Source organism: Scyliorhinus canicula, chromosome 6 (assembly GCF_902713615.1).
Source record: "Scyliorhinus canicula chromosome 6, sScyCan1.1, whole genome shotgun sequence".
NCBI lineage: Eukaryota > Metazoa > Chordata > Chondrichthyes > Carcharhiniformes > Scyliorhinidae > Scyliorhinus > Scyliorhinus canicula.
In genome coordinates, this window is record NC_052151.1 from 109,117,511 (window position 1) to 109,145,211 (window position 27,701).

Sequence of the window (27,701 nt, forward strand, 5' to 3'; positions counted from 1 at the left end):
ACCTTTCATTTAGCCATCTGCATCCAAATGCAGCAAGACCTAGATAACATTCAGGTTTGGGCTGACAAAGAAAGTTACATTTGCGCCACACATGTGCCTGGCAATGTCCCTCTCCAACAAGAGAGAAACCAACCACCAACCCTTGACAATGGCATTGCCATTAATGAGTCCTCACCATTAACATCCTGAATATATCACAGACTAGAAATGTAATTGCACGAGTCAATAAAAATGTGGTTACAAGAGCAGGTTAGGGGCTGATAATTCCGCAGTGAGTAATTCACTTTCCTTTTTTTAAATTTAAAGTACCCAATTAACCTTTTTTCCAATTAAAGGGCAATTTAGCATAGCCAATCCACCTACCCTGTGCACATCTTTGGGCTGTGTGGGTAAGACCCATTCAGACACAGGGAAAATGTGCAAACTCCACACGGACAGTGACCTGGGGCCGGGATCGAACCTGGGTCCTCAACGCCATATGGCAACAGTGCTAACCACTGAGTAATTCACTATGTGACTCGCCAAAGCCTGTTCACCATCAGTCAGGAATGTGAAGGAATAGCTTTCCATTTGCTTGGTTGAGTGAAGGCTCAACAACACTCTAGTAGCTCAACACCATTCAGGACAAACCAACCCACTTGACCAGCACCCCATCACCACCTTAAAGATTTACTCTCTTCGTCACCGATATACAGTGGCAACACTGTGAACCAAATAGATGGTGCACTGCTTGCAACTTGTGAAGCGATCTCGAAGGACAAGGGCAGTAAATGCATGGAAACACGATCAACTACAAGGTCCCATCTAAATCACACACCATCCTGGAAGTATAATCACTGATCCTAAACTATAATCGAGTCATAATCCTTAGATTCACTTTCTAACTGCACTGCAGGTTAATCTACATTAGATGACTGCTGCAGTTCAAGATGACAGCTCTCCACCGCATTCTCAAGGGCATTTAGGGATAGTCAATAAATGCTGGCTTTGCTAGTGACACACATCCAATCAAATAATTTTTTTAAAGTCCTCTATAGAAGACTTTGTCGCAGGAAACTAAATTTCACTGGACTCAAAAACCCCAAGAAGAAAGAGCAACTCAATCAGTGCTTCACAGCTAATCTAGAAACAACCAACCAGCAGAGCCACACGATGCCCACAATGCCTGGTCACAATAGATCAGGATCTCCTCAACCGTAAACACAAGGCCTTCCTGAACTGGCAGCTCCTCCAAAACTCGAGTGAGAGAAAACAAGCCTGCAGGCAACCGGAGGCTGAACTGCAAAAGAAGTTGCGACCTAAAGAAGAGGTGATGGGTGGAAAGAGTGCAGGAGACTCAGCGACTCACCGACAACCACGGTGTGTGTGGATTCTTCAGTGCATTCAAAACCATCCACAGACTGACTACCCATTTTTCGATCCCACTGAGAGCCAAAAATGAGGCAGTCAATACCCTCTGGAGACAACACTTTGAGGGCCTCCTCAACCAAGACTCAGTTTGACACAAATACCCAAGACACCATCCCTCAACACGCTACCCTCCACTATCTCAGCGCAACACCAGCTCGCCTTGAGATCAAAAAAGCCATCTGACAGCTGAAAACGAACAAGATAACTGGCGAATTTGGAATCCCCGCAGAAGTCTTAAATTGCTGGTGGAGAGGCATTTGAAATGAAATAAAATGAAATGAAAATCGCTTATTGTCACGAGTAGGCTTCAAATGAAGTTAATGTGAAAAGCCCCTCATCGCCACATTCCGGCTCCTGTTCGGGGAGGCTGGTACGGGAATTGAACCATGCTGCTGGCCTGCCTTGGTCTGCTTTCAAAGCCAGCGATTAGCCCTGTGCTAAACAAGAATCGACAACCTCATCATCCTTGTTTGGATGGAAGACAGCATGCCAGATGATCTCAGAGGCGCCATAATTTTGACCATCTTCAAGAAAGGAGATGGGTCCGACTACGGAAATTGCAGAAGGATTTCCCTACTCTGCAACAGGGTAAAGGTCATCGCGAGAATACTACTCATCAGCCTCCCAGTAGCTGAAGACCTCGTTCCTGAGTCTCAGTGTAGCTGCCCATAAAGAGGCTCAATGGATCTGATCTTTATAGAATCATAGAATCCCTACAGAGCAGAAGGATGCCATTCGACCCATCGAGTCTGCGCCGATCCTTGGAAAGAGCACTCTACCTAGGCCCAATCGCCCACCCTATCCCCGTAACTTAACAACCACACCTAGCTCTTTGGGCAGTTTTAGCATGACCAATCCACCTAACCTGTACATCTTTGGAGTGTGCAAGGAAACCGGAGCCCGGGAGGAAACGCACGCAGACACGGGAAGTATGTGCAAACTCCACACAGGCAGTCACCTGAGGCCGGAATTGAACCTGGGTCCCAGACGTTGTGAGGCTACAGTGCTAACCACCGTGCCACACCTCAACCATTGTGCCGCCAGGCCGAACTAACCACGGCCCCACGTGACGCATGCGCAATGGGGGCCCATGACGACGCCTCATCACGCTGCAAAAGCACTACTCCAATGCCAGACTAACTGGCGTCCGTAGAGATTTTTGTCTCCTTTGCCGGATCAAAGAAGGCCAGAACAAGTGTCGCCGACAGGCCCATGAGGCTGTGTACTGGCCCGGTATCAATGATGACATTGCCAACGCAGTACTCAACTGCCCCACCTGCCAACGCTTTCAGCCGGCCCAACCACGGAGACTCTGCTGCCCCATGACTTGGTCACGTCGCCTTGGACCAAGGTGGGCATCGACCTGTTCCACGCATTGGGTAGGGACTATGTTCTGATTGTCGACTACTTTTCAAACTACCCGGAGGTGATTTGATAGCACGTACTCACTTCGTCTGCAGTCTTCGGGCATGCAAAGAAATATTTGCTCGGCACGGCATCCCGCTCACGGTGATGTCGGACAATGGCCCCTGCTTCATCAGCCAGGAATGGGCCAGCTTCGCCCGGCGGTACAATTTCACCCATGTGACCTCCAGTCCCCTGTACCCTCAGTCCAATGGCAAAGCAGAAAAGGGGGTTCACATGGTCAAGAGGCTCCTATGCAAGGCTGCCGATGCCGGGTATGACTTCTATCTTGCCTTGCTGGCCTATCGCTCCGCTGTTGTTAATGAATCGCACCCTGAGGACGACGGTGCCGTCTATCCATGTACCAAATCTCGACCATGTTCCAGTTCTTTGCAAAATGCAGATGTCTCGGGTGCAGCACAAGGCGACACATGATTCACGTGCTGCTGATCTCCCTGCTCTCACTCCGGACAACAATGTTCACGTCCATCTCCCAGATGGTGGCTGGTCTGCAACTGCTGTTGTCCTTAGGCAGGTGGCCCCCCACTCATTCCTGGTTCGGCTACCAGATGGATCCATTCTGCGCCGCAATCGGCGTGCCCTTCGCCTTGTTCCACGATCGCCACGGGATCCTCCGGAGTTGCATCGCTCCACTGCTGGCCCTGCAATGGACTGTGCAGAGCTTCCAGTCACTCTGCCTCCTCCTGACTGTTATGCAGTCCAACCTGCTTCTGACCTGGCGGCTCTCAACCCACCCTTGAGGCGGTCAACCAGAATTCGTCGCTCACCTCAGAGACTGAATTTATGAACTTTACAAATTTATGGACCCGCTGAGTTGTTTCCTGCCATGTTTGATCGTTTTTTGTGGTTTGTATATAGTATTGTTCTCGTTCATTTTGTTGCATACTAGTTCTCTGCAGCAGGCACCTTCCCTTGTATATAGCTTAGTGTTCCTGTACATAGTCCTGTAAATACGTCTTCGCACCAAACATATAGTTAGGAACATTGGCCGGGATTCTCCCCTACCCGGAGGGGCTAGGCCCGCGCCGGAGTGGCTCCCGCTCCGCCGGCCGGCGCGAACGGTCTTTGGCGCTCCGCCAGCCGGGGCCGAAAGGTCTTCGCTGGCCGGCGGTAGTCCACGCATGAGCCTGTGCCTCAGCGGCTGCTGACGTCATACTGCCGCATGCGCAGGGGAGGGTGTCTCTTCCGTCCCCGTCATGGTGAAGGCCATGGTGGGGCGGAAGAAAAAGAGTGCCCCCACGGCACAGGCCCGCCCGCCGATCGGTGGGCCACGATCGCGGGCTTGGCCACCGTGGGGGCACCCCCCGGGGTCAGATCGCCCCGCGCCCCCCCCCCCCCCCCAGGACCCCGGAGCCCGTCCGCGCCACCAATCCCACCGGTACCAGAGGTGGTTTAAACCACGCCGGCGGGAGAGGCCTGTCAGCGGCGGGACTTCGGCCTATCGTGGCCCGGAGAATCGCCGCGGGGGGCCCGCCGACCGGCGCAGCGCAATTCCCGCCCCCGCCGAATCTCGGGGGGTTGGAGAAGTCCGCCCATTGTCCACACACTCACACTATTTATTGACACATACATACAATTATTTTTAAAGGGGGGATGCCATAATATACACCAGTATATCATGGTGCAGACACACACACTGATGGACATACAATAGGGCCAATATACATGCATAAACACCGCAGCCAATCACCAGTTAGAGCACACTCACTATAAAGACAGAGGGCATCACTTTTCCCGCTCATTCGGGGTGCAGCCTTTCAGAAGTACAAGAACTTATAGTTTACAGTACAGATTCTCACCACATGCTGCGTGATTCGACTGGTTTGGACAGGCACAGGTCTTTAGTTAATCTAACATCGTGTAACCCACAGTAATAGTATGTTCAGCAGTTTATAATTTAATAAAATAGTGTTGTACTATTTTAAGTGTTGGTGGCCTGTATGTGTTCCACGGATCCAAAGCACCTAACACATCAATGTGTTCAAAATAAAATGCATTTATTTGTTTCTATTCGGTCATGTGTTCACTTTCCAGCTTTTACTTATGTATCAGAATTCCAAGTTCAACATTTGTCCTTAAGAATAAATTGCGACTGTGAAAAATCTCTCCTCAAAATGTCTTACTTACCTGAATCCTAAAATGGTTACTATAACATCAGGTTGCACCTTTCTATAGGCATCTTCCAACTAGAGAAATAGGTAGAAGTAGATTAGAAAGATTACACTCTAAAAAGAAATGTATAAACTGCAAAAGGGTGGCAAACAGTTTCATTTTTCCAAGAATATATGTACAAAAATGAAATGCTTTCATATAATTACAATCGACTGCCACAAAGTTTGTTATGGCAGGGCAACTAATGACAATTACAATTAGTTGCCTTTGCGGATTTGGTTTTTCAGTTTCCAACATAACAAGTTACTAATAGTGTGATTTGCCATCAGCTCAGAAAGGGAAACATCAGCAACATGAGAGAACATAAATCTTCACATTTTAAAAATCTCACCAACAATTAAAACCAGCAGTACACGATTCCACAATTGCATTTGTTAATTTTCAATGCCTGAGAGGTAGATTGGTAGAAATCAATATTCGCAGTAATCAATATTAAAAGGCTCGTTTGATTGGAATGGACAATACTTAGATTTGTTTGTATCTCAATTTGAACTTCACCCCATTCAAAGAATGTCAATCTTGAGGCAGACAGTGGATAGCACTGTTGCTTCACAGCTCCAGGGTCCCAGGCTCAATTCCCGGCTTGGGTCACTGTTTGCACGTTCTCCGTGTCTGCGTGGGTTTCCTCTTGGTGCTCTGGTTTCCTCCCACATGTCCCGAAAGAAGTAAGGCGGGATTCCCCGCCGGCATGATTCTCCGTTTTGCCAGCGCACGGGGGTTTTCCGACAGCATGGGGCTGCCCCACAATGGGAAACCCCATTGGCCAGTCGGCGTAACGGAGAATCCCGCCGGCGGGTCGGGGCAGAGATGTGGCGCAGCAGCGCGGAGAATCCAGCCCGTGCTGTAAGGTAATTTGGACATTTTGAATTCTCCCTCCATGTTCCCGAACAGGCATCGGAATAAGGCGACTAGGGGCTTTTCTCAGTAACTTCATTGCTGTGTAAATGTAAGCCTGCTTGTGACAAAAAGGATTATTATTAATTAGATGCTGATTTTGTGTAGTTAATAATGCAGCAACAGATCTCAGACAGAAACTTTTAGATATTTGATTTTAACCACACAGATGCTCCTGTGCAAATTTGCTGTAGCATTTACAGTTAAATAACAGAGTGTCACTAGCCCCAGGGCATTTTTGACAGAAAATGATGGTCTGTGAAATTGACTGTGTTATGGCACTCATTCCTTATCACCACTCACCATTCAATTACATCACCGTTCTGGGATGCCTCTAGGCAGCATCTCAATAGGATTTAGCATTTCAAAGCTGTTGGGCACAGAGTCACAACCTACAGCAACTCATATCTACCATTGGATGGAGCTTCAAAAACTTTACCAGGTCCCCTGGTGCACTCTTGAGAATCCACCAATTTATATATTTTGAACTGATTTCAGACTCATAGGTGTAACATTTTGGCTGATACACAATAACCACAGTATGATAATGCCCAAAGTGAGCTCCATTTTCTTTTAGAAAGACACTCTCATTACTGAATTATTACCTACAGCCAAAAAGGAGCTGACCAGATAGTTGAATATTATCTCTTTAAATAACATTTTAACAGCAATGGTTTATTGCCAAATTGCCTTCATTCACAGGATGTCTGCATCATTGGAAAGACCAGCATTTATTACCTGCCCTTAGTTGTCCCCGAGAAGGATGTCTTGAACATAACCTACTGGTTTGCTACAGGGCAGTGAACTACATTGCTGAGGAGGTGGAGCCAGATGTCAGCCAGATGAGATAAGTGCAGTGATTTCCTTCACTAAACAACATCAGTGAACCAGGTAGGTTTTTGCAATAATCAGTAGTTTTATGGCCACCATTATTGATTCCAGCTTGTTAACTTGATGTTTTTATTGAATTAACTGAATTTAAGTTCCCCCAGCTTCCACAATGCAGTTTGAACTCTTATTGCCTGGTCATTGGTCCAGCCTTTGATTACTTGTCCTGCCACATAATAGTGTTGCTGCTATGCTCCCTTATAATTACAATGCATTGGAAATGCAGGAATACAACCGCAGCAGGAATCAATGCAGGAAGAATTTATCACCAGTTGCAAAAAAATAGTTCTGGACTGCAGCAGGTTCTTCTCAATTATCTACCAAATTGATGACAAAGTCAAATCAGAGAACATATGACGGGTAAATAAATCCACCAAGATCCAGGATATATCTATGCTTAAACCTGAAGTTGCAAAACATTTAATACAATTGTTGGGGGACATTTTCTGATACTGGACTATGATATAAATTGTTGGTGACTCTGTAACTACATTTTTGCTCCTATATTACTTTTAAATAGTCTGCTGAGACAAAAAGGTACTCATTGGCTTAGATGCCTGTGTAGAAGAGGCAATTTGTAGGAATAGATAGTATATACACAATGCTTGTTAATATCAGGAAGGACACAAAATGGCTGTTAGCTAAGATAGCAATACTAAAGACACAAAATGGCTGAATTAGCCACATTCCTGAACAATGTTACAAACTGTGTAAACTACCTCATGAGAACCAGTCATGGGTATTTATAGGAAGTATTTCAATAGCCGCTGATAACAGCTTCACAGAACAAGGAGCACAATGTATCCTTAATAGCTCAAGGTCCCCAGCTGCAGACAGAGCATATCCTTGCGTTAGTCTTGAGTGAATTTTGCATGAAGTTAGGAGCTGGTGAGACAACACCCACTTTAACCATATATATTTTTAACTGGGATGCTAAGAAAATTGATTGACTGCATGTAACGAATTGTGATACTAATATAATTGATTGATTGTATGTAAATGAGAATGCAACTAATTCCACCCCTTGAGTATGTATATTAACCTAATGCGAAGCTTAGCTCAAGTGAGAAAGAGTATTGCGAGGCTGCGGAGCGTCCAAATCTTTTTCCCAGATCTGATATAATAAACTGCTTCTTTATTCACTCAAAAAGGCCTATGTGTGAATATTTTCACCTCTAACACAAACATCCCACAGTAGGGAGACATTGCAGCACAGTGGTGGTGTCCCCTCTGGCCTAAAAGCTCCAGGTTCAGGTGCAACTTCAAAACTGAATGGTCAGGAAAGGTGTGTTGATAATGTGGCCAAACATGTTGATCATCAGCCTGTAAACCCAACATACCTAGTGGCAGGCCATAATTGTGGGAAAGTTTCCTGGTCAGCACTCCTGCAGAAAGCATCAAAAAACCACTGTAATTTTGCCAAGCATAATGATGCAACAATCCAATGGAAGTCCATAGTTGCCAATATTTTTGTAGGACATGGTACTTGAGGGAGGAGGAGGTTTCCATAGAACCAAGTCAGGTTCACTTTGATGGCCAATAAATGCTATTAAATCTCTGTAAATCTGTATTTTGTATGCTTTGTGCTGGAAACATCACTTGCTGTAACATGTTCCATGGTCACATTTAAAATATGATGTGGAGATGCCGGCGTTGGACTGGGGTGAGCACAGTAAGAAGTCTTACAACACCAGGTTAAAGTCCAATAGGTTTAGATAGATAAATTCTTGATGTCGCGAGGAATTAAGGGCTACGGGGAGAATGCTGGTAGGTGGAGTTGAAATGCCCATCAGCCATGATTGAATGGCGGAGTGGACTCGATGGGCCGAATGGCCTTACTTCCACTCCTATGTCTTATGGTCTTATGGTCTTATAGGTTTGTTTCAAATCACTGGCTTTCGCAGCACAGCTCCTGAGGAAGACGCAGTGCTCCGAAAGCTGGTGATTTGAAACAAACCTGTTGGACTTTAACCTGGTGTTGTACGACATTTAAAATAGGAAACCAGAAGGAAACTTTTATAATGGGAAAATAATATGAAGGGAGTTTGTGGTGTGGTAAGTAAATAATAATTATAATAATAATGATATCGCTTATTGTCACAAGTAGGTTTCATTGAAGTTACTGTGAAAAGTCCCTAGTCGCCACAATCTGGTGCCTGTTCGGGGAGGCTGATACGGGAATTGAACCCACTGTGCTAAACCAGCCCCTGTGAACCATGCAATTCCCTCAAAATGCTTTGTTCAAAAAGGTTTTCACCCTGTAACTGAAATCTGTGTCCACGGTGAGATACTAAACTAATTTTTATTTAAATTAAAACAATTATGTACTGCACGTGGGCAGGATTGCACTTTCCCATTTACCTGCATTTGAAACTTATGAGATATCCATTAATGTTTTACATAAATGTATGAGCTGGTCCTTGGACCAGGATTTCTGCTGAAAGGCAAGATTCACAAACTAGCAGACAGTTAGAAACAAACACTTTGATTTTACAACGTTGGTCATTCAATTACATACCAGATCCTTAAATTCTTTAGAGAGATTTTTATACAAGCTTGAGGACGAATTGTTTAGATCATCTGTAAAGGACAGTTCTGCAACGGTAACTGCATAGATCTGTCTTTCTGCAACAAAATATTGTTTTATTATTTCAAATATAGAGAATGCATAATTGTTTGCTTTAAGATGCTTTTTGTTATGAATAAATTATGGTTGTTCGTTAATCGAATATCCCACAAAGAATTATGGATGGACTTTTCAGAAAATAAATCAACTTTTCACAGATTAGCAAAAATAAAATGATCAAGGTGTGAAATTACAAGAATCTGGCTATCTTTAAACACGTGCTTAGTTTAAAATTGGGATCATTTGCACCCAGCTTTCACGGCTCTTAGATCTCCCAAAATGGTGATTTAAAAGTGAGAGAGGAGCCGGAGATTTAAAAGAGCGAGAAGAGCCGGAGATTTAAAAGCGGGAGAGGAGCCGGAGATTTAAAAGCTGGAGAGGAGCCGGAGACATAAAAGAGCGTGGGAGAAACTACAGACGACCAAAATGAACGTGCTGCCCAGGTACCTCTCCCTACTCAGAGCCATCCCGATCTACATCCCAAGGCCTTTTTCTAAGCAGTAGACAAACTAATCATGACGTTCATATGGGGGGGGGGGGGGGGGGGGGGGGGGGGGGGGGGGGGGGGGGGGGGGGGGGGGGGAATTGCTAGGATCACAAAGAAGAAGGTCTTACAACAAAACAAAATCAAAGGGAGGGCTAGCCCTCCCAAACCTACAATTTCACCACTGGGCGGCGACGGCCGAGCGAGTAAGGGGATAGATCAAGGAGCCAGAGGCCGAATGGGTGCGCGCGGAGGAGGACTCCTGTAAGGGGACCTCCCTTCGGACCCTTGCCATGGCGGCACTCCCATCCCCACCCGCAAAACACTCCAGCAGCCCGGTGGTGATAGCCAGCCTCCAGTCCTGGAACTAGCTATGGTAGCAATTTGAGCTGACCAAAATGTCAGACAAAGCTCCCATCTGCAACAACCATAGGTTCACACCAGCACTGACCGACGCCACCTTCAAAAGACGGAGACAGGACAAGGGGACACTGACAGTCAGGGACCTATACACCGATGGCAGGGTTGCGACACTGGACGAACTGACGGAGAAATTCCAGCTGACCAGAGGGAACGAGTTCAGGTACCTGCAGCTCAGAAATTTCCTACAAAAGGAGACAAGGACTTACCCACAACCACCATGACAGACATTACTGGAACAGTTACTGGACACAAGCATATTAGAGAGAGGAAACTGCAGCGACATGTACGACCGACTGGTAGAAGGGGCCGACACCGTACTGGACGCAACAAGAAGGAAATGGGAGAAGAACCTGGGGATCGAGATAGGGTGGGGATTGTGGAGCGAAGCACTGCATAGGGTCAACTCCACCTCCACCTTCGTAAGGCTCAGCCTGACACAACTAAAAGTGGTACATCGAGCCCACTTAACACGAACCCGTATGAGTAGGTTCTTCCCGGAGGTGGAGGATAGATATGAACGGTGCCAAGGAGGCCGGCCAACCACGCTCAGATGTTCTGGTCTTGCCCCAGACTTGTGGAGTACTGGACTGCCCTCTTCGAGGCAATGTCCAAAGGGGTGAGGGTGGAGCCATGCCCGAAAGTGGCGGTCTTCGGGTTTTCAGACCAGCCAGATCTATTCCTGGGGAGGAGGGCGGACGCCCTTGCCTTTGCCTCCCTGATCACCCGCTGGAGAATCCTGTTCTGCTGGCGGTCAACAGCACCACCTCTGACTAGCTGTCTGACCTCTCAGAATCTCTCCAAATGGAGAAAATTAAATTTGCCATCCGAGGGTCAGATGACGGCTTCCACAGAACGTGGGAGCCATTCACCCAATTGTTCCGGGACTTGTTTGTGGCCAACGAACAAGGAGGAGAAGAATAGCCAGGTAGCCAAGAATCAGGGGAAAGCAGCCAAAGCATGAGAGGGTGAGATAGAACGGGAGTGGGGGGGGCAACTCATTCTAAGAGGAAGGAAAGGCGAATCACGGGGGAGGGGGTTGAGGAGGAAAGAATAGGTGAACCGCAGGGAAAGGGGGGGGGGGAAAGAGGAGGGAAGAGACAGGAACAATAAAGGAGAGCCAGGGAGGTTTGGGGGGGGGGGGGGGGGGGGGGGGGGGAGGGGGGGGGGGGCGGACATCCACAGGAATAGAGGAAAAGGAGAACACAGGCGGAGAATGGGAGGGCCGGCTGAAGCGGCAACATGCACGAGAAGAAATCCAACCAGGAGAAGCGAGGGGCAACACTGACATCAGACCCACTCGAGGATTGCCCTCCAGAAGTGCCTCGCCGGCACAAACGGATGCCTACTTACATATATATAGATATATCATATCCTGTGTGCATAACACCGAAATATACTCCGTGCAAAAATCCAAAAAAACATTTTTAAAAAAAGATTTAAAAGTGCACGAGAGGAGTCGGGATATTTAATTGGCCAAGAGGGGACCTGCTAAATTTGAATCCATCTGGTAAGTAGTGGTGATTGGTGAGTAGTTTTTCTTTTCTTTACATTTATTTATCTATTTATTTATTTTTTGTGTTGTAGTTGTACACATTAACCTAAACGTTCAGATGTGACAGGAGATCCCAGACCCGTGTCATGCTCCTCTTGTGTAATGTGGAAGTTCAGGGACACGCTGTCTCTGGCTCCTTCACGTGCAAGAAGTGTGTCCAGCTGCAGCTCTTGTTAGACCGCTTGATGGCTCTGGAGCTGCGGATGGACTCACTTTGGAGCATCCGCGATGCTGAGGAGGTCGTGGATAGCACGTTTAGTGAGTTGGTCACACCGCAGATAAAGAGTACTGAAGGAGATAGGAAATGGGTGATCACCAGACAGAGGGAGAATAGGAAAGCAGTGCAGGGGTACCCTGCGGTCATCTCCCTCCAAACCTCTACTGTTTTAGATACTGTTGGGGGAAATGGCACACCAGGGGAAGGCAGCAGTAGCTAGGTTCATGGCACTGTGGTTGGCTCTGCTGCACAGGAGGGCAGGAAAAAGAGTGGTAGAGCTATAGTGACAGGTGACTCGATTGTAAGAGGAGTAGACAGGCATTTCTGCGGATGCAAATGAGACACCAGGAAGGTATGTTGCCTCCTGGGTGCAAAGACCCTGGATGTCTCAGAGCGGCTGCAGGACATTATAAAGGGGTAGGGTGAACAGCCAGCTGTTGTGGTCCATATAGGCACCAACAATATTGGCAAAAAACAGGATGAGATACTACATGTTGAATTTAGGGAGTTAGGAGCTAAATTAAAAAGTAGGCCACAAAGGTAGTAATCTTGGGATTATTACCAGTGCCATATGCTCATCAGAGTAGGAATGACAAGATAGATAGGATTTATGTGTGAGTTGAGAGATGGTGCAGGAAGGAGGGATTCAGATTTTTGGAACATTGAAACTGGTTCTGGAAGAGGTGGGACCATTACAAATCAGACGGTCTGCACCTGGGCAGGACTGGAACCAATGTCCTAGGGGGTTATTTGCAAGCGCAGTTGCGAGGGCGGGGTGGGGAGGGGGGTGGTTAAACTAATGTGGCAGAGAGGTGGGAACCAATGCAGGAAGTCGAAGGTAGTAAAGAAGGAATTGAAACAAAAGCCAGTAAGGAGAAATGTGGAAGGCAGAGAAACAGATTGAACTGCATTTATTTCAATGAAAGAGGCCTAACAGGCAAGGCAGATGAACTCAGGGCATGGATGGGGACTGGGATATTATGGTTTGACTGAAATATGGCTAGAGGAGGGGCAGGACTGGCAGCTCAATGTTCCGGGGGAGTTGTGTTTTTGACCGACTAGGGAGGGGGCAAAACTTGACCTCCTCTTGGGGAATAAGGAAGGGCAGGTGATGCAAGTGTTAGTGAGGGATCACTTTGAGACCAGTGACCATCATTCCATTAGTTTTAAGATTGCTATGGAGAATGATGGTTCTGACGCAAAAGTTAAAATTCTAAATTGGGGCAAGGCCAATTTCAAGGGTATTAGGCCGGAACTTTCAAAAGTTCATTGGGTGTGCCCATTTGCAGGCAAGGGGACCTAGCTGGTAAGTGGGAGTCTTTCACAAAGGTTTGACTAGGGTTCAGGGTGAGCACATTCCTCTTAGAGTGTATGGTAAGGCTGGTAGAAGGAGGGAACCCTGATGACTCGGGATATTAAGGCCATGGTCAAAAGGAAGAAGGATGTATATGACATGCATAAGCAGTTGGGAACAAGAGGATCCCTTGAAGAATATAGGGCTTTTGGAGTAGAGTTAAGAGATGAATCAGGAGGGCAAAAAGGGGACATGAGATTGTCTTGACAGGTAAGGCAAAGGAAAATCCAAAGAGCTTTACAGATACATAAAGTGTAAAAGAGTGAAAAGGAAGAGGGTAGGGCCTCTTAAGGATAAACAAGGTCATCTATGTGCAGATCAACACAGGATGGAAAAGGTCCTAAATTAATATTTCTTGTCAGTATTACTATTGAGAAAGGCACGAATGTTAGGGAAATTCGGGAAATAAATAGTGATGTCTTGAAGATTGTACATTTTACAGAGAAGGAGGGGCTGGAGGTATTAAAACGCATCAAGATAGATAAATCCCCGGGACCTGATGAAATGTATCCCAGGATGGTGTGGGAGGCTAGGGAGGAAATTGCCGGCTTCCTAGCTGAGATATTTGAATCATCGACAGCTACAGGAGAGATGCCTGAAGATTGAAGGATAGCAAATGTTGTGCCCTTGTTTAAGAAGGGCTGTTGGGATAAGCCTGGTAACTACAGACCGGTTAGCCTTACTTCTGTAGTGGGTAAATTGTTAGAAAGTATTCTGAGGGACATGATCTACAGGCATTTAGACAGGCAAGGGCTAATTAGGGAAAGTCCGCATGGTTTGTAAGGGGAAAGTCATGTCTCACCAATTTGATTGAGCTTTTTGAAGGAGTAACCAAGAAGGTAGATGTGATGAGTGCAGTTGACGTTGTCTACATGGACTTTAACAAGGCCTTTGACAAGGTACTGCATGGTAGGTTGTTGCACAAGGTTAAATCTCACAGAATCCAGGGCGAGGTAGCCAGTTGAATACAAAATTGTCTTGATTCCCGAAACAAATGGATGGTTGTGCAGGGCTGTTTACAGATGACACCAAGATTGGTGGCATAGTGGATAGTGAAGAAGGTTATATAAGATTGCCACAGGGCCTTGATGAAATGGGCCAATGGGCCGATGAATAACAGGTGGGATTTAATTTATTTCAAAGTAAGGTGATGCATTTTAGTAGATCAAATCAGGGTAGCACTAATTCAGTTAATGGTAGGGAGTTGGGGACAGTTACAGAACAAAGAAATCTAGGAATACAGGTTCATATCTCCTCAAAGGTGAAGTCGCAGGTGGATAGGGTGGTGAAGAAGGCATTCAGCAGGCTCGGTTTATTGGTCAGAATATTGAATACAGGAGGTGGAACATCTTGTTCAAGTTGTACAAGAGTTTGGTAAGACCACACATGGGATACTGTGTTCAGTTCAGGTCACCCTATTACAGGAAGGATATTGTTAATCTAGAAAGAGTGCAGGAGATTTACGAGAATGCTACCAGGACTTGATGGTCCGAGTTATAACGAGAGGCTGAATAGGCTGGGACTTTTTTCTCTGGAGCGTAGTAGGCTTAGGGGTGAACTTATAGAGGTCTATGAAATAATGAGGAGCATTGATAATGAAGATAATCGACATTTTGTCCCAAAGGTAGAGGAGTCTAGAACTAGAGGGCATAGATTTAAGGTGAGAGGAGACAGATACAGAAGAGACCAGAGAGGAAATTTGTTCACAGAGGGTGGTGAGCATCTGGAATGGGCTGCCAGAGGCAGTGGTAGAGGCGGGTACAATTTTGTCCTTTAAAAAGCAGTTAGTTACATGGGCAGGGTGGGTATAGAGGGATATGGGCCAAATGCAGGCAAGTGGGACTGGCTTAGTGATAGAAACTGGGCGGCATGGACCAACTGGGCTGATGGGCATGTTTCCATGCTGTAAACATCTATATAAACATGATTCGATGGCTCTAACTCCTTTAAAGAAAATGCACAGGGAGCACAGCACCCAGATGTTGATGTTACAAAATTTGGCCACCATCCATCTCACTTCTCCCCAGGATGTTTTGATGTAAAGGGCACCTGTAGTGTTTTTCCAATATCAGGACTGAAATTGAGCTGTAGGCTTCACTCATGTCCCCTAGGTTTGTCGGGGTTGATGTGCATATCCACTCCAATTAGGGTGAAACTTTGTGCATTATATTTTCCTGCTTTCCTACATAGTAGGATCCTAAACGATTTTACTGCAGTAATGGTGGACATGCTGGCAATGATTCTACTGCAATCTCTAGATTCCTGAACAGTCCCAGAAAATTGGAAGTTAGTAAATGTAACGCCGTTGTGCAAGAAAGGAGGGAGAGAGAATCCAGGAATTACAGGCGAGTTAGCATGACATCAGACAAGTGCAAAATCTTAACAATAAACGTAGAAAATCACAGTATGATCAGATAAATTCAACATGGTTTTATGAAGGAGAAACCATATTTGACAAATTCATTACAGTTTTTTGAGGATATAATTAGTAAGACAAACAAAGGGGAAACAATAGATGTAGTATATAGGGTTTTCCCAAATCCATTCAATGAGGTTCCAGCAAAATGTTAAGACATAAGGTCATGAAGTTGGGCGTAAAATATTCCCATCAATAGAGGATTGGTTAAGGTAAAGGAAGTAGAAAAAGGCATTAATGAGGCACTCAACCTTTTACGAGTGGAGAGCTGCAAGTATTAGTGAGGGGGCCTCAGATATATCCAATCTGTGTTAATGACTTCAATAAAGAGATAGAGTATAATGTATCTAAGTTTGCTGACAGTACAAATAAAGGTGGAAAGGTAAGCTGTGATGAGGTCACAGAGGGGCTGTAAAGATGTATCAACAGGTCAAGTGAGTGGGCAACAAGTTGGCAGATGGATTACAATGTGGAGGTTATTCAATTTGGTCGTAAGAATAGAAAATCTTTTTTTTTAAAGAATCTAGTCTGCAAACATTGATGTTTGTATAAATTTAGATATATTCAGACAAGGAGCAAAATTAGCATAAGGAATGGTATGAGCAACTTTGTTCTCCATAGTTTAAAAAAATAAGAATTTTCATTCAAATTTTTCAACAACAAATTTTCTCCCAACAATAAAATAAACAAGGCATAGGAATAGACAGAAAGTACCCCCCCCCCCAATACAAAGCAATAAATTAATAACAAAAAAGCAAATAGCAAACATATAGTCGCAAAAACAAACTCCCTTAACAGACCCATAACCCACCCCCCCCTTCCCCTCCCCCCCGGGTTGCTCCTCAGATTGACCACCCTCTAACACTCCACCAGGAAATCGAGAAATGGCTGCCACCGCCGGAAGAACCCTTGTACTGGTCCCCTCAGGGCAAACTTGACCCTCTCCAGTTTGATGAACCTGGCCATGTCGTTAATCCAGGATTCCAGGCTCGGGGGCTTCGTGTCCCTCCACTGCAAAAGAATCCTACGCCGGGCTACTAGAGACGCAAAGGCCAGGATACCGGCCTCTCTCGCCTCCTGCACTCCCAACTCCGATGCTACCCCAAAGATAGCGAGCCCCCAGCCCGGTTCCACCCTGGAACCGACCACCTTGGACAAGGTCCCCGCCATCCCCTTCCAGAACCCCTCCAACGCCAGACACGCCCAGAACATGTGGGTGTGGTTTGCCGGGCCTCCCGAACACCTCCCACACCTGTCCTCACCCCCAAAGAACCGGCTCAGCCTGGCCCCAGTCATGTGCGCCCTATGCAGCACCTTCAGCTGAATTAAGCTGAGCCGTGCGCAAGAAGAGGACGAGTTCACCCTCCCCAGGGCGTCCGCCCATGTCCCCTCGTCGATCTCCTCCCCTAGCTCCTCCTCCCACTTTGCTTTCAGCTCTTCCACACAGGCCTCCTCCTCCTGTATCACCTGATAAATTGCCGTGATCCTACCCTCACCGACCCACGAGCCCGAGAGCACCCTATCCTGCACCCCCCTTGGCGGCAATAGTGGAAACTCCGCCACCTGCCGCTTAACAAATGCCCTAATCTGCATATACCTGAAAGTATTCCCGAGGGGAGACCCCATTTCCCCTCCAACTCCTCTAAAGTCGCAATCTTCCCGTCGAGGAAAAGGTCCCCCATCTGCCCGATGCCTGCCCTATGCCAACTCAAAAACCCACCATCTATTTTCCCTGGTGCAAACCGGTGGTTGCCCCGTATCGGGGCCCAAACTGAGGCCTTCACTGCCCCCAAATTTTGAGGGAAGCCACCACTACTGGCCGGGGGGAGTGGGAGCAGTGCCGTCACCAGTGCCTCCAAACCCGTGCCCACACAGGACGGCACCTCCAACCTCTTCCATGCGGTACCCTCCCCCTCCATCCCCCACCTACGAATCATTGCCACATTCGCAGCCCAGTAGTACCCACACAGGTTGGGCAATGCCAAACCACCTACCTCCCTGCCTCGCTCCAGGAATACCCTCCTCACTCACGGGGCCTTCCGCGCCCACACGAACCCCAGAATACTCTTATTAACCCTCTTAAAAAAAGCCTTCGGAATCAAGATGGGGAGGCACTGGAAGAGAAACAAAAACCTAGGGAGCACCGTCATCTTAACTGACTGGACCCTGCTCGCCAAAGAGAGTGGCAGTGCATCCCACCTTCTAAACTCCTCCTCCGTCTGTTCCACCAGCCTCGAAACGTTTAGCCTATGCAGGGCCCCCCAGCTCCTAACTATCTGGACACAAAGATACCTAAGGCTCCTCTCCGCCCTCTTCAACGGGAGCTCCCCTATCTCCCTCTCCTGGTCCCCCAGGTGCAGCACAAACAGCTCACTCTTCCCCACGTTGAGCTTATAGCCCAAAAAGTCCCCAAACTCCCCAAGTATCCTCAACACCTCTGGCATCCCCCCCTCCCCTCCCCCCCACCCTCCCCCCCACCTGATCCGCGATGTACAACAGTAAATCATCCGCGTATAGCGACAACCGGTGCTTCCCCCCCCCCCACCCCCCCCACCCCCACACACACACACAATCCCCCTCCAGTTCTTCGAATCCCTCAGCGCCATGGCCAGGGGGTTCAAGAGCAGGGGAGACAAGGGGCACCCCTACCTTGTCCCCCAGGACAGCCAAAAGTCCTCCGACCTCCTCCCATTCGTCACCACGCTCGCTACCGGGGAACTATACAGCAGCCTCACCCAGCTAATGAATTCCTCACCAAACCCAAATCTCCTCAACACTTCCCACAGGTAGCTCCACTCCATCCTTTCAAAAGCTTTCTCCGCATCCATCGTGCTACTATTTCCGCCTCCCCATCCGCCGACGCCATCATCATGACATTAAGGAGCCGCCGCACCTTAACATTCAGCTGCTTCCCCTTCACAAACCCCGTTTGGTCCTCATGGATAACCATCGGGACCACATCTTCCACCCTCATGGACAGTATCTTAGTCAACAACTTTGCATCCACATTGAGGAGCGAAATTGGCCTGTAAGACCCACACTGGAGGGTGTCATTATCCCGCTTCAGGATCAGTGAGATTATTGCTCTAGACATCATCAGGGGCAAAGCTCGCTCCTCCCTCGCCTCATTCAGGGTCCTTACTAGCAATGGGGCCCAGCAGGTCTGAGAACTTCTAATAAAACTCCACCGGGAACCTGTCAGGTCCCGATGCTTTCCCTATCTGCATGCTCCCCAGCGCCTCCATCAGCTCCTCCAACTCGATTGGGACCCCCAGACCCTCCACCCGCTCCTCCTCCACTCTTGGGAACTCCAACTTATCCAGAAAGCGGTCCACCCCGCCCACCTCCCTAGGGGGCACCGACCGGTACAGCCCCTCGTAAAAGGATCTGAACACCCCATTAATGTCCCTACCACTCTGCACCAGGTTCCCTCCTGCATCTGTGACTCCCCCTATCTCTCTCGCTGCCTCCCGCTTCCGGGGCTGGTGGGCCAGCATCCGGCTTGCCTTCTCCCCGTACTCATATACCGCCCCCTGCGCCCTCCTCCACTGCGCCTCCGCCTTCTGGATGGTCAGTATATCGAACTCCGCTTGGAGACTGCGACGCTTCCACAAAAGCCCCTCTTCTGGGACATCCGCATACCTCCTGTCCACCCTTACCATTTCTTCCACCAACCTCTCCCTCTCAACCCTCTCTCCCCTCTCCTTGTGCACACGAATAGATATCACCTCCCCTCTAACCACTGGCTTCAGCGGTTCCCAGACCACCCCAACTTGCACCTCCCCATTGTCATTAGCTTCCAAATACCCCTCTATGCACCTACGGACCCGCCTACATACTTCCTCCTCTGACAGAAGCCCCACATCTAACCTCCACAGCGGGCGCTGATACTTCCCCTCCCCCAGCTCCAAGTCCACCGAATGCGGAGCGTGGTCAGATATGACTATCGCCGAATACTCTGCCCCCACCACTCTCGGGATGAGTGCCCTGCTGAGGACAAAAAAATCAATCCGGGAATAAGCCTTGTGGACATGGGAGAAAAAGTAAAACTCCCTACCTCCCGGCCTCAAAAACCTCCAAGGATTCATGAACCCCCTCAGCACTGAGGCCGCCGCCGGCCTCTTACCCGTCTTAGACCTCGAACGATCCAGAGCTGGATCCAACACAGTATTAAAATCCCCTCCCAAGATCAAGTCCCCCGTCTCCAGGTCCAGAATCCGGCTCCTCATTTGCCGCATGAAACGCGCTTCGTCCCAGTTGGTGGCATACACATTAATCATAACCACCCGCTCGCCTTGAAGCCTACCACTCATCATCACGTATCTACCACTGCTGTCCGCCACCACACTCGCCGCCACGAACGACAAGCTCTTGCCAACTAAAATCGCCACCCCTCGGTTCTTCGCATCTAGCCCCAAGTGAAACACCTATCCAACCCAGACTCTTCTCAGCCTCACCTGATCCGCCACCTTAAGGTGCGTCTCCTGGAGCATAGCCACATCCGCTCTCAGCCCCTTCAAATGCGCCAAGACCCGGGACCGCTTCACCGGTCCATTCAGCCCCCTCACGTTCCATGTGACCAGCCGAATCTGGGAGGGTCTTCCTCCTCCCTCTGCGCCGGTCAGCCATAGCTCTCCCTTGGCTCACCACGTGCCCGCAGAACCCCCCAGGCACGTTCCCCACGGTGGCACCCCCCCCTCCCAACCCCCCCCCCCCCCCCCCATCACCAGCAGTTCCCCTTCGGCCCCTGCAGCAGCAACTTGGTACCACCCCCCCCCCCCCCCCCAAGCTAGGGCCCCCCCCCTAGCTGCGTAATCCCTTCCATCGTACTTCCGTAAGTCAGCCGACTCCTGCTGACCCCGGCTGCTCCCATCACCCTCACGACCCCCCCGGTGTAACACAACCACCACTCCCCCCACCCAATGCCAGTCCCACCTACTGCTCCTCCAGTGCAGGAAGAAAGCCCGCGCTTCCATCTCAGATCCCCCCCCCTTCCCCCGACCCAACACGCGGGAAAAAGAAGGGCATGTGACCCAGCTCCCCAGCCCTCCACCAGTGAAAAAACAAGAAAGCACCCAAATAAATAAATATCAGCCCCAAAAAGCGAAAAAGCAGAAAACCAAAACGGCATCATCAAACACAACCAGAAAAACAAAAGGATACCAAGGAGGACAAAGCCTCTAGACTATGTACATCAGTCCCCAGCCCCCCAGTCCTCAGTTCGAGTCCAACTTCTCTGCCTGGACAAAGGCCTAGGCCTCCTCCGGGGAATCGAAGTAAAGCTGGCGATCTTTATAAGTGACCCAGAGGCGAGCCGACTGTAACAGGCCAAACTTCACCCCCTTCTTGTGAAGCACTGCCTTCGTCTGATTAAAACCAGCCCTTCCCTTCGCCACCTCCGCACTCCAATCCTGACAAATCCTGATCTCTGCATTCTCCCACTTGCTGCTCCTCTCCTTCTTCACCCATCTCAGCACACACTCACGGTCAACGAAGCGGTAGATTTGGAAAGGAGAGAAAGAGACAAATGGAAAAGGAGAGAGACAAAAAGACAGAATGAGAAAGGGAGAGCGAGTGACAGATGGAGAACATGGAAGGAAAGCAAGTAAAACATTGAGGTGTAGTCAGGAGTGCTGCAATTGAGACATAGAAGCCGTGATACGCATTAAGGAAAATCAATCTCAGCCATTGCATTAAAACAAAGTTGAATGTTTCTGTATTCTCACTCTAAAAAATTGTTTTTTGTATGTGCGGCCCACAACTGATCATGCCTCAGTGAGAATGGCCCTTGGTACGAAAAAGGTTCCCCCACCCTGTCTTGAAGTGAGGTCAGGTGCCCAATGGGCAAGGTCAGGTCCCATTTGGGATTCCAAAAAGTAGGCATGAATGTGTGTAAAAAGCGCATAAACTAATTGGAACTGTGAAGCTCATTGTCAATTTGTCAACAGTGTCAAAATAAACTCTCAAGAGGTGCTCTCAAAAGCAACTCTCAAAAGTGTCAAGAAGAACCATTTAAAGGAGCTGTCAAGTTGTTATGGAATTTATAACGCCTACCCTTTAATTATTTGAAAAAACTGCCTGGAGTGTTAAAAGAGAAATGGTTACGTGCTATTTCACTTTAATATTTGGCGTTAGTATTAGGTTAACATTACAGCATTAGTGTGACATGACAACCATCCATGTCACAGTAGCGTGGTTATGCTACTTGGAACAGTAGCATAACCACGCTACTGTGATCACTTTCCAATGCTTTTTAAAAATATTTATTATGCAAATGAATAAAAACTTTGGTGCCATAAAAGATAATGTATTGAATGAATGTATTTCTGAATGAAAGTTAAAATTATGGCTGAAATAGACCATGGAACTTCATTTAATCTCAGCATGAATTTTGAGGTCTGCCTATTATGGAAACTGAGATGGAATAGTAGTTTATAAGGGCAATGGGTTCTTGGTTGGGGCATGGGTTGGCATGACTTGCCCCAAGTTGGAATAGCAGCTATGAGGGGCCATGGCTTTTGATGGGACTTAGGCTGGAATAGAGTGTACAAGGGGCTATAGGTGTGGGCAGAGATTGACATGTAGGATATGTAGGATGATAAGGAGTGGATGTGGAGCAGAGTGGGGTATGGAGAGTTTGTTTGTGTGTGAGGGGGTGTAAAAGGGGAGGGCTGGAGTGCTGTTTACTGCTTATCTGTCCGTTTATAAAAAACATTGATGCAATGCGGGTGCACCAAGACTGGACTTGTGCCCAACTTGTCTATGCAACTAACATTCGCCACATTCATTCCAGGGTCACAGTTGACAAACGCAGGATTTTAGAAATATTGGATTATCAACATTTGGCAATTTAAGGGTTAATAGCCTAGGGTTAGAGTGTGTTTAACTGCAGTAGCCTTTTAAAAAAATAATCTTGTTATGCAAGACCAGAAAGTTTTTCTGAGACAGGTGAAATTGACCGGAGTAAAAATCCTGCACTAATGAAATGTTGCTTAACTGGGGGGCAGGTCCCTGGGAGTTAAGGTATTTTCAGCCTGGGAAGTTAATTTGTTTTCAGTTTGGGGAGATGATGTCATTGCTGGGTGGTGCTAATGTATTCAGACATTTTGAGAAAGCTTTTTGTATTGAGTCCTGATTTGGCTTACCCTTTAGGCCACAGGTAAAGTTCTTTGCTCTCACAGGGGTAGGATAGTTAAACTAGAGTAATAGTATTAAAAACAGTACAGACTTGTCTCAAGACAAGGGAGAAGCTTTTGAAGATATTTAGCCAGAGTCAGAAGGGTTCTAACAGGAGCCAAATCTGTTCTGGAAAGCAAGTATTACTCTGTGCCATTGGGATATGGGAAGGATTGAGAGCTGTATGTTTTTTTTTCTTTTCTGGTTGTTTAACTGGGAATGGAGATAGTAATTAAGGATATTATATTTACTATATTGAGTAGTGTTGTTTAAGGGATAATTGTAAGTTATTTTTGGGTGTGATGTTAAAGAGTTTAATATTGTGTTAATAATAGTTTTGTTTCAAAATACCAAATTCCTATTTCTTTGTGCAATCACCCCTGGGGCGAAGTATTCTGCCCGCCACTGTTGGGGTCTGGGCTGGGATCGTAATAGTCACCAGGCCAACTCCAAAGAAATCCCGTCACTCCTGAATGAAAATCTCACCTCTTAGCAAAATACATAATCAACATTAAGCATGTATTGAAACTGCGAGCATGGAATTTTTTTCATCATACAGAGCTAGACAGCCTGTTTATTTTCAATATTCAAAGAGTATTGATTTAAATAACTTGGCGGATTGACAGCTCCTCAGACTTTATTCATCCTTTACGAATGTTTACTTTTACTCTAAAACAATTGCAACTTTCATACTACAGGCTAAGGCCCTTGCCCCACCAAAAATTTGGTTGGTTTGAACTGAGCAATTAATTAAATCAACCCACAAGTTTCTGTTCCCCCCATTTGTCAGGCATGTCCCGCCCCCATTCCCCTACGAAGGAAAATAGGATCTGTAGGTGATGGGGACGGGTCTTCTGGATCCATGTTCCCAGCATCATTTTGAATAAACTGTTGCGTCTCCGTATCTGTGAAAATCTAGGTCTATAAGTTAGTTTTAAACATTTCTTCTGCAAATAAATGAATATAGACTTGGTACACAGCTCAGTAATATTATTGTTATTTCTTTAAAATAATCTCAACTAGATAGCAATTAGTTCATATCTACAAGTGTACTGCCCCCGACCATGGCGACCGTAGACGTGAGTATCCCGAATGGCTGGGACCATGTTAGATCCACGCCTTCAGGACTTTGGTCGGTCGGGATTGGAGAATAGCAGGGCGGGCATTTGGCAATGGCCGCAGATAGGGTATATGCAGCGTAGCATACTCTCCGATTACTCCGCTTTTTGGGGGCTGGGGAAAGAATAAACATTGTTCAATTTACCTCTGTTATCTTGTGTGGTCAATGATGTTGACACAGTTGTGGTTGTTGTTGACCTCGTGGTCGACTTTGTTGTTGGTGTTGTTGTAGGTACAGTACTTTGTGTGGGTGTTGTTGACAACGTGGTAGATGTTGTTGTCGGTGTTGTTGTAGGTACAGTACTTTGTGTGGATGTTGTTGACAGCGTGGTAGGTGTTGTCATTCTTTGTGTAGTTGTGGGGGTTGTTGACACAGTTGGGAGGTCACAGTATGTCCCTTCTGTTGGCTCATTCCTGATACAGTCACAGCTTCGGTCTTCTGTTATATTCACACTGCAAGACTGGTATTTACTACAAAATGTTGAATTCCAAATAAATCCACCATCACACGTGCACTGAGTTTCATTGTTCACATGTTGACAAACTAGGAGAACAAATGAAAAGGTCATTAAAACATTGGCAGTATTCTCCAGGGGAGAAATTAGTTTGTGTTGTGCTAATTCAAGTGTGCTGCACTGTGTACATTGATTCCCCAGCAGCAGACAACAGCTCTCATGGGTTTCTTCATTGATTTCAATGAGGTAGTCTGTTCGGGCAATACTAATAGCATTGTGTGATGCTGCTTGAACTCAGAGAAGCAGCCCTGCAGAAGCACGCGTCCGGCGCCGGGGTGGAGAATCCATTTCCGTGCATGGAATCCGGACCGGCGCAGGTTCCTCGATTCTCCAGCCCCCAAAAAGCGGAGTGATCGGAGAGTATGCTACGCTGCATATACCCTACCTGCGGACATTGCCAAAGGCCAGCTCCGCTATTCTCCACTCCCGACCGACCAAAGTCCTGACGCCGTGGATCTAACATGGTCCCAGCCATTCGGGATACACACGTCTACGGTTGCCATGGTCAGGGGCAGGCCGATGAGAGGGAAGGGGAGGCCTCAGACGGGACCAGGCTACATTTGAGCGAGCGTCCGGGTCGGGGGGAGGTAGGGGGAGAGGTAAGGGGCTAGGGGTAGGGGTGGGGGGTAGGGGGGTAGTGGGGGGTAGGAGGGGTAGGGGTAGGGGGGTAGAGGTAGGGGGGTAGGGGGTGGTGGGGGGTAGGGGGTAGTGGTAGGGGTAGGAGGGGTAGGGGGTGGGTAGGGGGAGGGGTGATAGGGGTAGGGGGTAGAGGTAGGGGTAGGGGGTGTTGTTGGGGGTGGGGGGTGTTGGGAAGAGAGAGAGCCAAATCACTTGCCTCGAGTGCCGGTGGGTTGGGGGGAGGGTTTGTGAAGAGAGAGAGTGAAATCACTTACATCGCGTGCCTGGGGGTAGGGGTGGGTGGTCGGGGTAGGGGTGGGGTTGTTGAGGGTGGGGGGGGAGGGGTGGGGGGGGGGAACTCAAGGTTCTGCAAGATGGCATAATTAAGTTCAAACATTTGGAGTAATAAATAATGAGGATCACCAAGAGTGCAGCAAATGTTTTTCTCTCTCTCTCTCAGATAGGCACGCAGCACAATATACTCGCCATTTAACAAAAACAAGGCATTCACATCTATTCCAGCCGTGTTGGTTGCAGACTCTGCCACCCTTACCCCCCACCCCCCACACCACCCCTACCCCCACCCCCCACACCACCCCTACCCCCACCCCCCACGCCATGGAGGAGAGTCGGACAACCCTGTACCCTGGGGTGGGAAGGAGGCTGTCAACCACCTCCATTCTGGGCATGGGCACAGGTGGCAGAGGTCATCATCGCCATGGGCAACACCATTTGGACCAGCCAGCAGTGCCGGAAAAAAGTGTACAACCTCCTCCGGTCAGGAGGGCTCTTCAGGAGTGGGAGTGAGGAGGGTGGATGCTGGTGTTGCCGAACATGATGAACTGTTACTGGCCGGCGTACATCACCATTATCAGGATGTGGGTCATGGGGGAGGGGTCAACATGGGGGTGGATGGAAGCAAATTTTATTGGGGAACAAGCTTAAGGACGTTGTTATTAGCGCCTCTGCCATTCTTGCCGGCCAGACACTCCGTGAGCTCAGTGGTGGTGTTGGCCTTAAAGGTGTGGGAGCAGTGGAGGCAGCATTTGGGATTGAAGGGTGCCTTGGTGTGAGCACTGATCTGTGACAACCATAGGTTTGCGGCAGGCGGGGGCTGGATGCAAGGTTCTGGGGGTGGTGACAAGCAGGCATTGAGCGATTTGTTTATCGGGGACAGATTTGCAAGCGATCTAGTCATGATCGATTGTCTGCTTCCACAATTGCAAATTTAACTGTGAATAATTGTGCATTCATCTCGACTTGCAGGTTACACATTCCCAGCGTCTCGATTGGTGCGCTGTGGCAGTCGGCGGGATTGCAATCGTTATCTTCTACTCGTGATGGAATCCAGATTTTCTGCAGGTCTGCTTCATTGATTAAATTCGCTCTGGCATCTGTGTCCTGTTTGATGTTTATGCTGGTTCGATTAATTATGAGCGGAATCGTCCAATTATCCAAGTGGTTTGCTATTTCTTCTTCTATTTCTGTGTTTCGTTGTTCAGTGCCTCTATTGATCATGTCCACGAAAAAATAACTTTCCAGGTGCATCATTAGACTCAGCTTGCCTGTTCAGTTGCATAATTGACAAATCACTAATTTTTTTAGCTTTGGTTATCCCGTAAATATTCTCAGGTTGTTGTGTTATTGCAGTTGCCAAGCATTGCTGGGCAAAATGTTTTTTTCTGGCACATCTGGCACAGGTTTTGCCGAATGCAGGGCATTTTCTTAAACTGTGCGTTCTGCCGCACCTCCGCCACAAAATGGCATTCTCTGAAAATTTCTCAAAATAGTCACCGCCTGGACCATGTTTCTGATCCCGCTGCAACTCGCAAAGGTGCCGACGGTCGTGCCATGTTTTTTCCCGCCACTTTCTTGTGTCTGGATCTCAGTGATTTGCTTTTGTACAATCTCACTGGCCTTGCAGATTTTGATGCCATCTGCTAGTTATAAATAGTTTTCCCTCAGTAATTGTTCGCGTAATTTATCACATTGTAGACTGTACACAATTTAGTCTTTAATCAATGAATCATAGAGGTGTGCAAAATTGCAGGACTGCATGGTGAGACTAAAATCCTTCAAAAAACAGTCAAATGTTTCGCCCAATCTTTTCAGTCTCATCCTGAATACATAGCGCTCAAAGGTTTTGTTCTTTTGCGGATGGCAATAGTTGTCAAATTGCTCGATTATTTTTGAATAGCTCTTCTTGTCTTCCTTCGAAGCGAACGGAAAGGTATCATACGATCAATTTCTTGGGCACCGGCCACTGTCATTGGGAGCCTTACTTTTCTCTCGTCTGAAGCTTCTTGGGGACCAAGAGCTTGCACATACAAAGTGAGCTGTTCACGACGGCGTTGGAGGCCGCTCCTGGCCCCCTATTCTCCCCCCGCCGGGGGGCTAGGAGGGCTGTGCCTT

General features: G+C 47.7%; 1 protein-coding gene across 2 annotated transcripts in view; it reads right to left on the reverse strand.

Annotated features, from left to right (window-relative positions):
* LOC119967386 (adhesion G protein-coupled receptor F5-like) overlaps positions 1 to 27,701 on the reverse strand; it is a 157,695-nt gene that overhangs the window by 64,439 nt on the left and 65,555 nt on the right. For both annotated transcript variants that reach the window (XM_038799884.1, XM_038799885.1), the window contains exons 5-7: positions 24,302 to 24,700; positions 9,308 to 9,414; positions 4,963 to 5,021 (exon numbers count right to left, since the gene is read on the reverse strand). In XM_038799884.1, the coding sequence (XP_038655812.1) occupies positions 4,963 to 5,021; positions 9,308 to 9,414; positions 24,302 to 24,700 (565 nt within the window). The remainder of the gene's footprint in view (positions 1 to 4,962; positions 5,022 to 9,307; positions 9,415 to 24,301; positions 24,701 to 27,701) is intronic.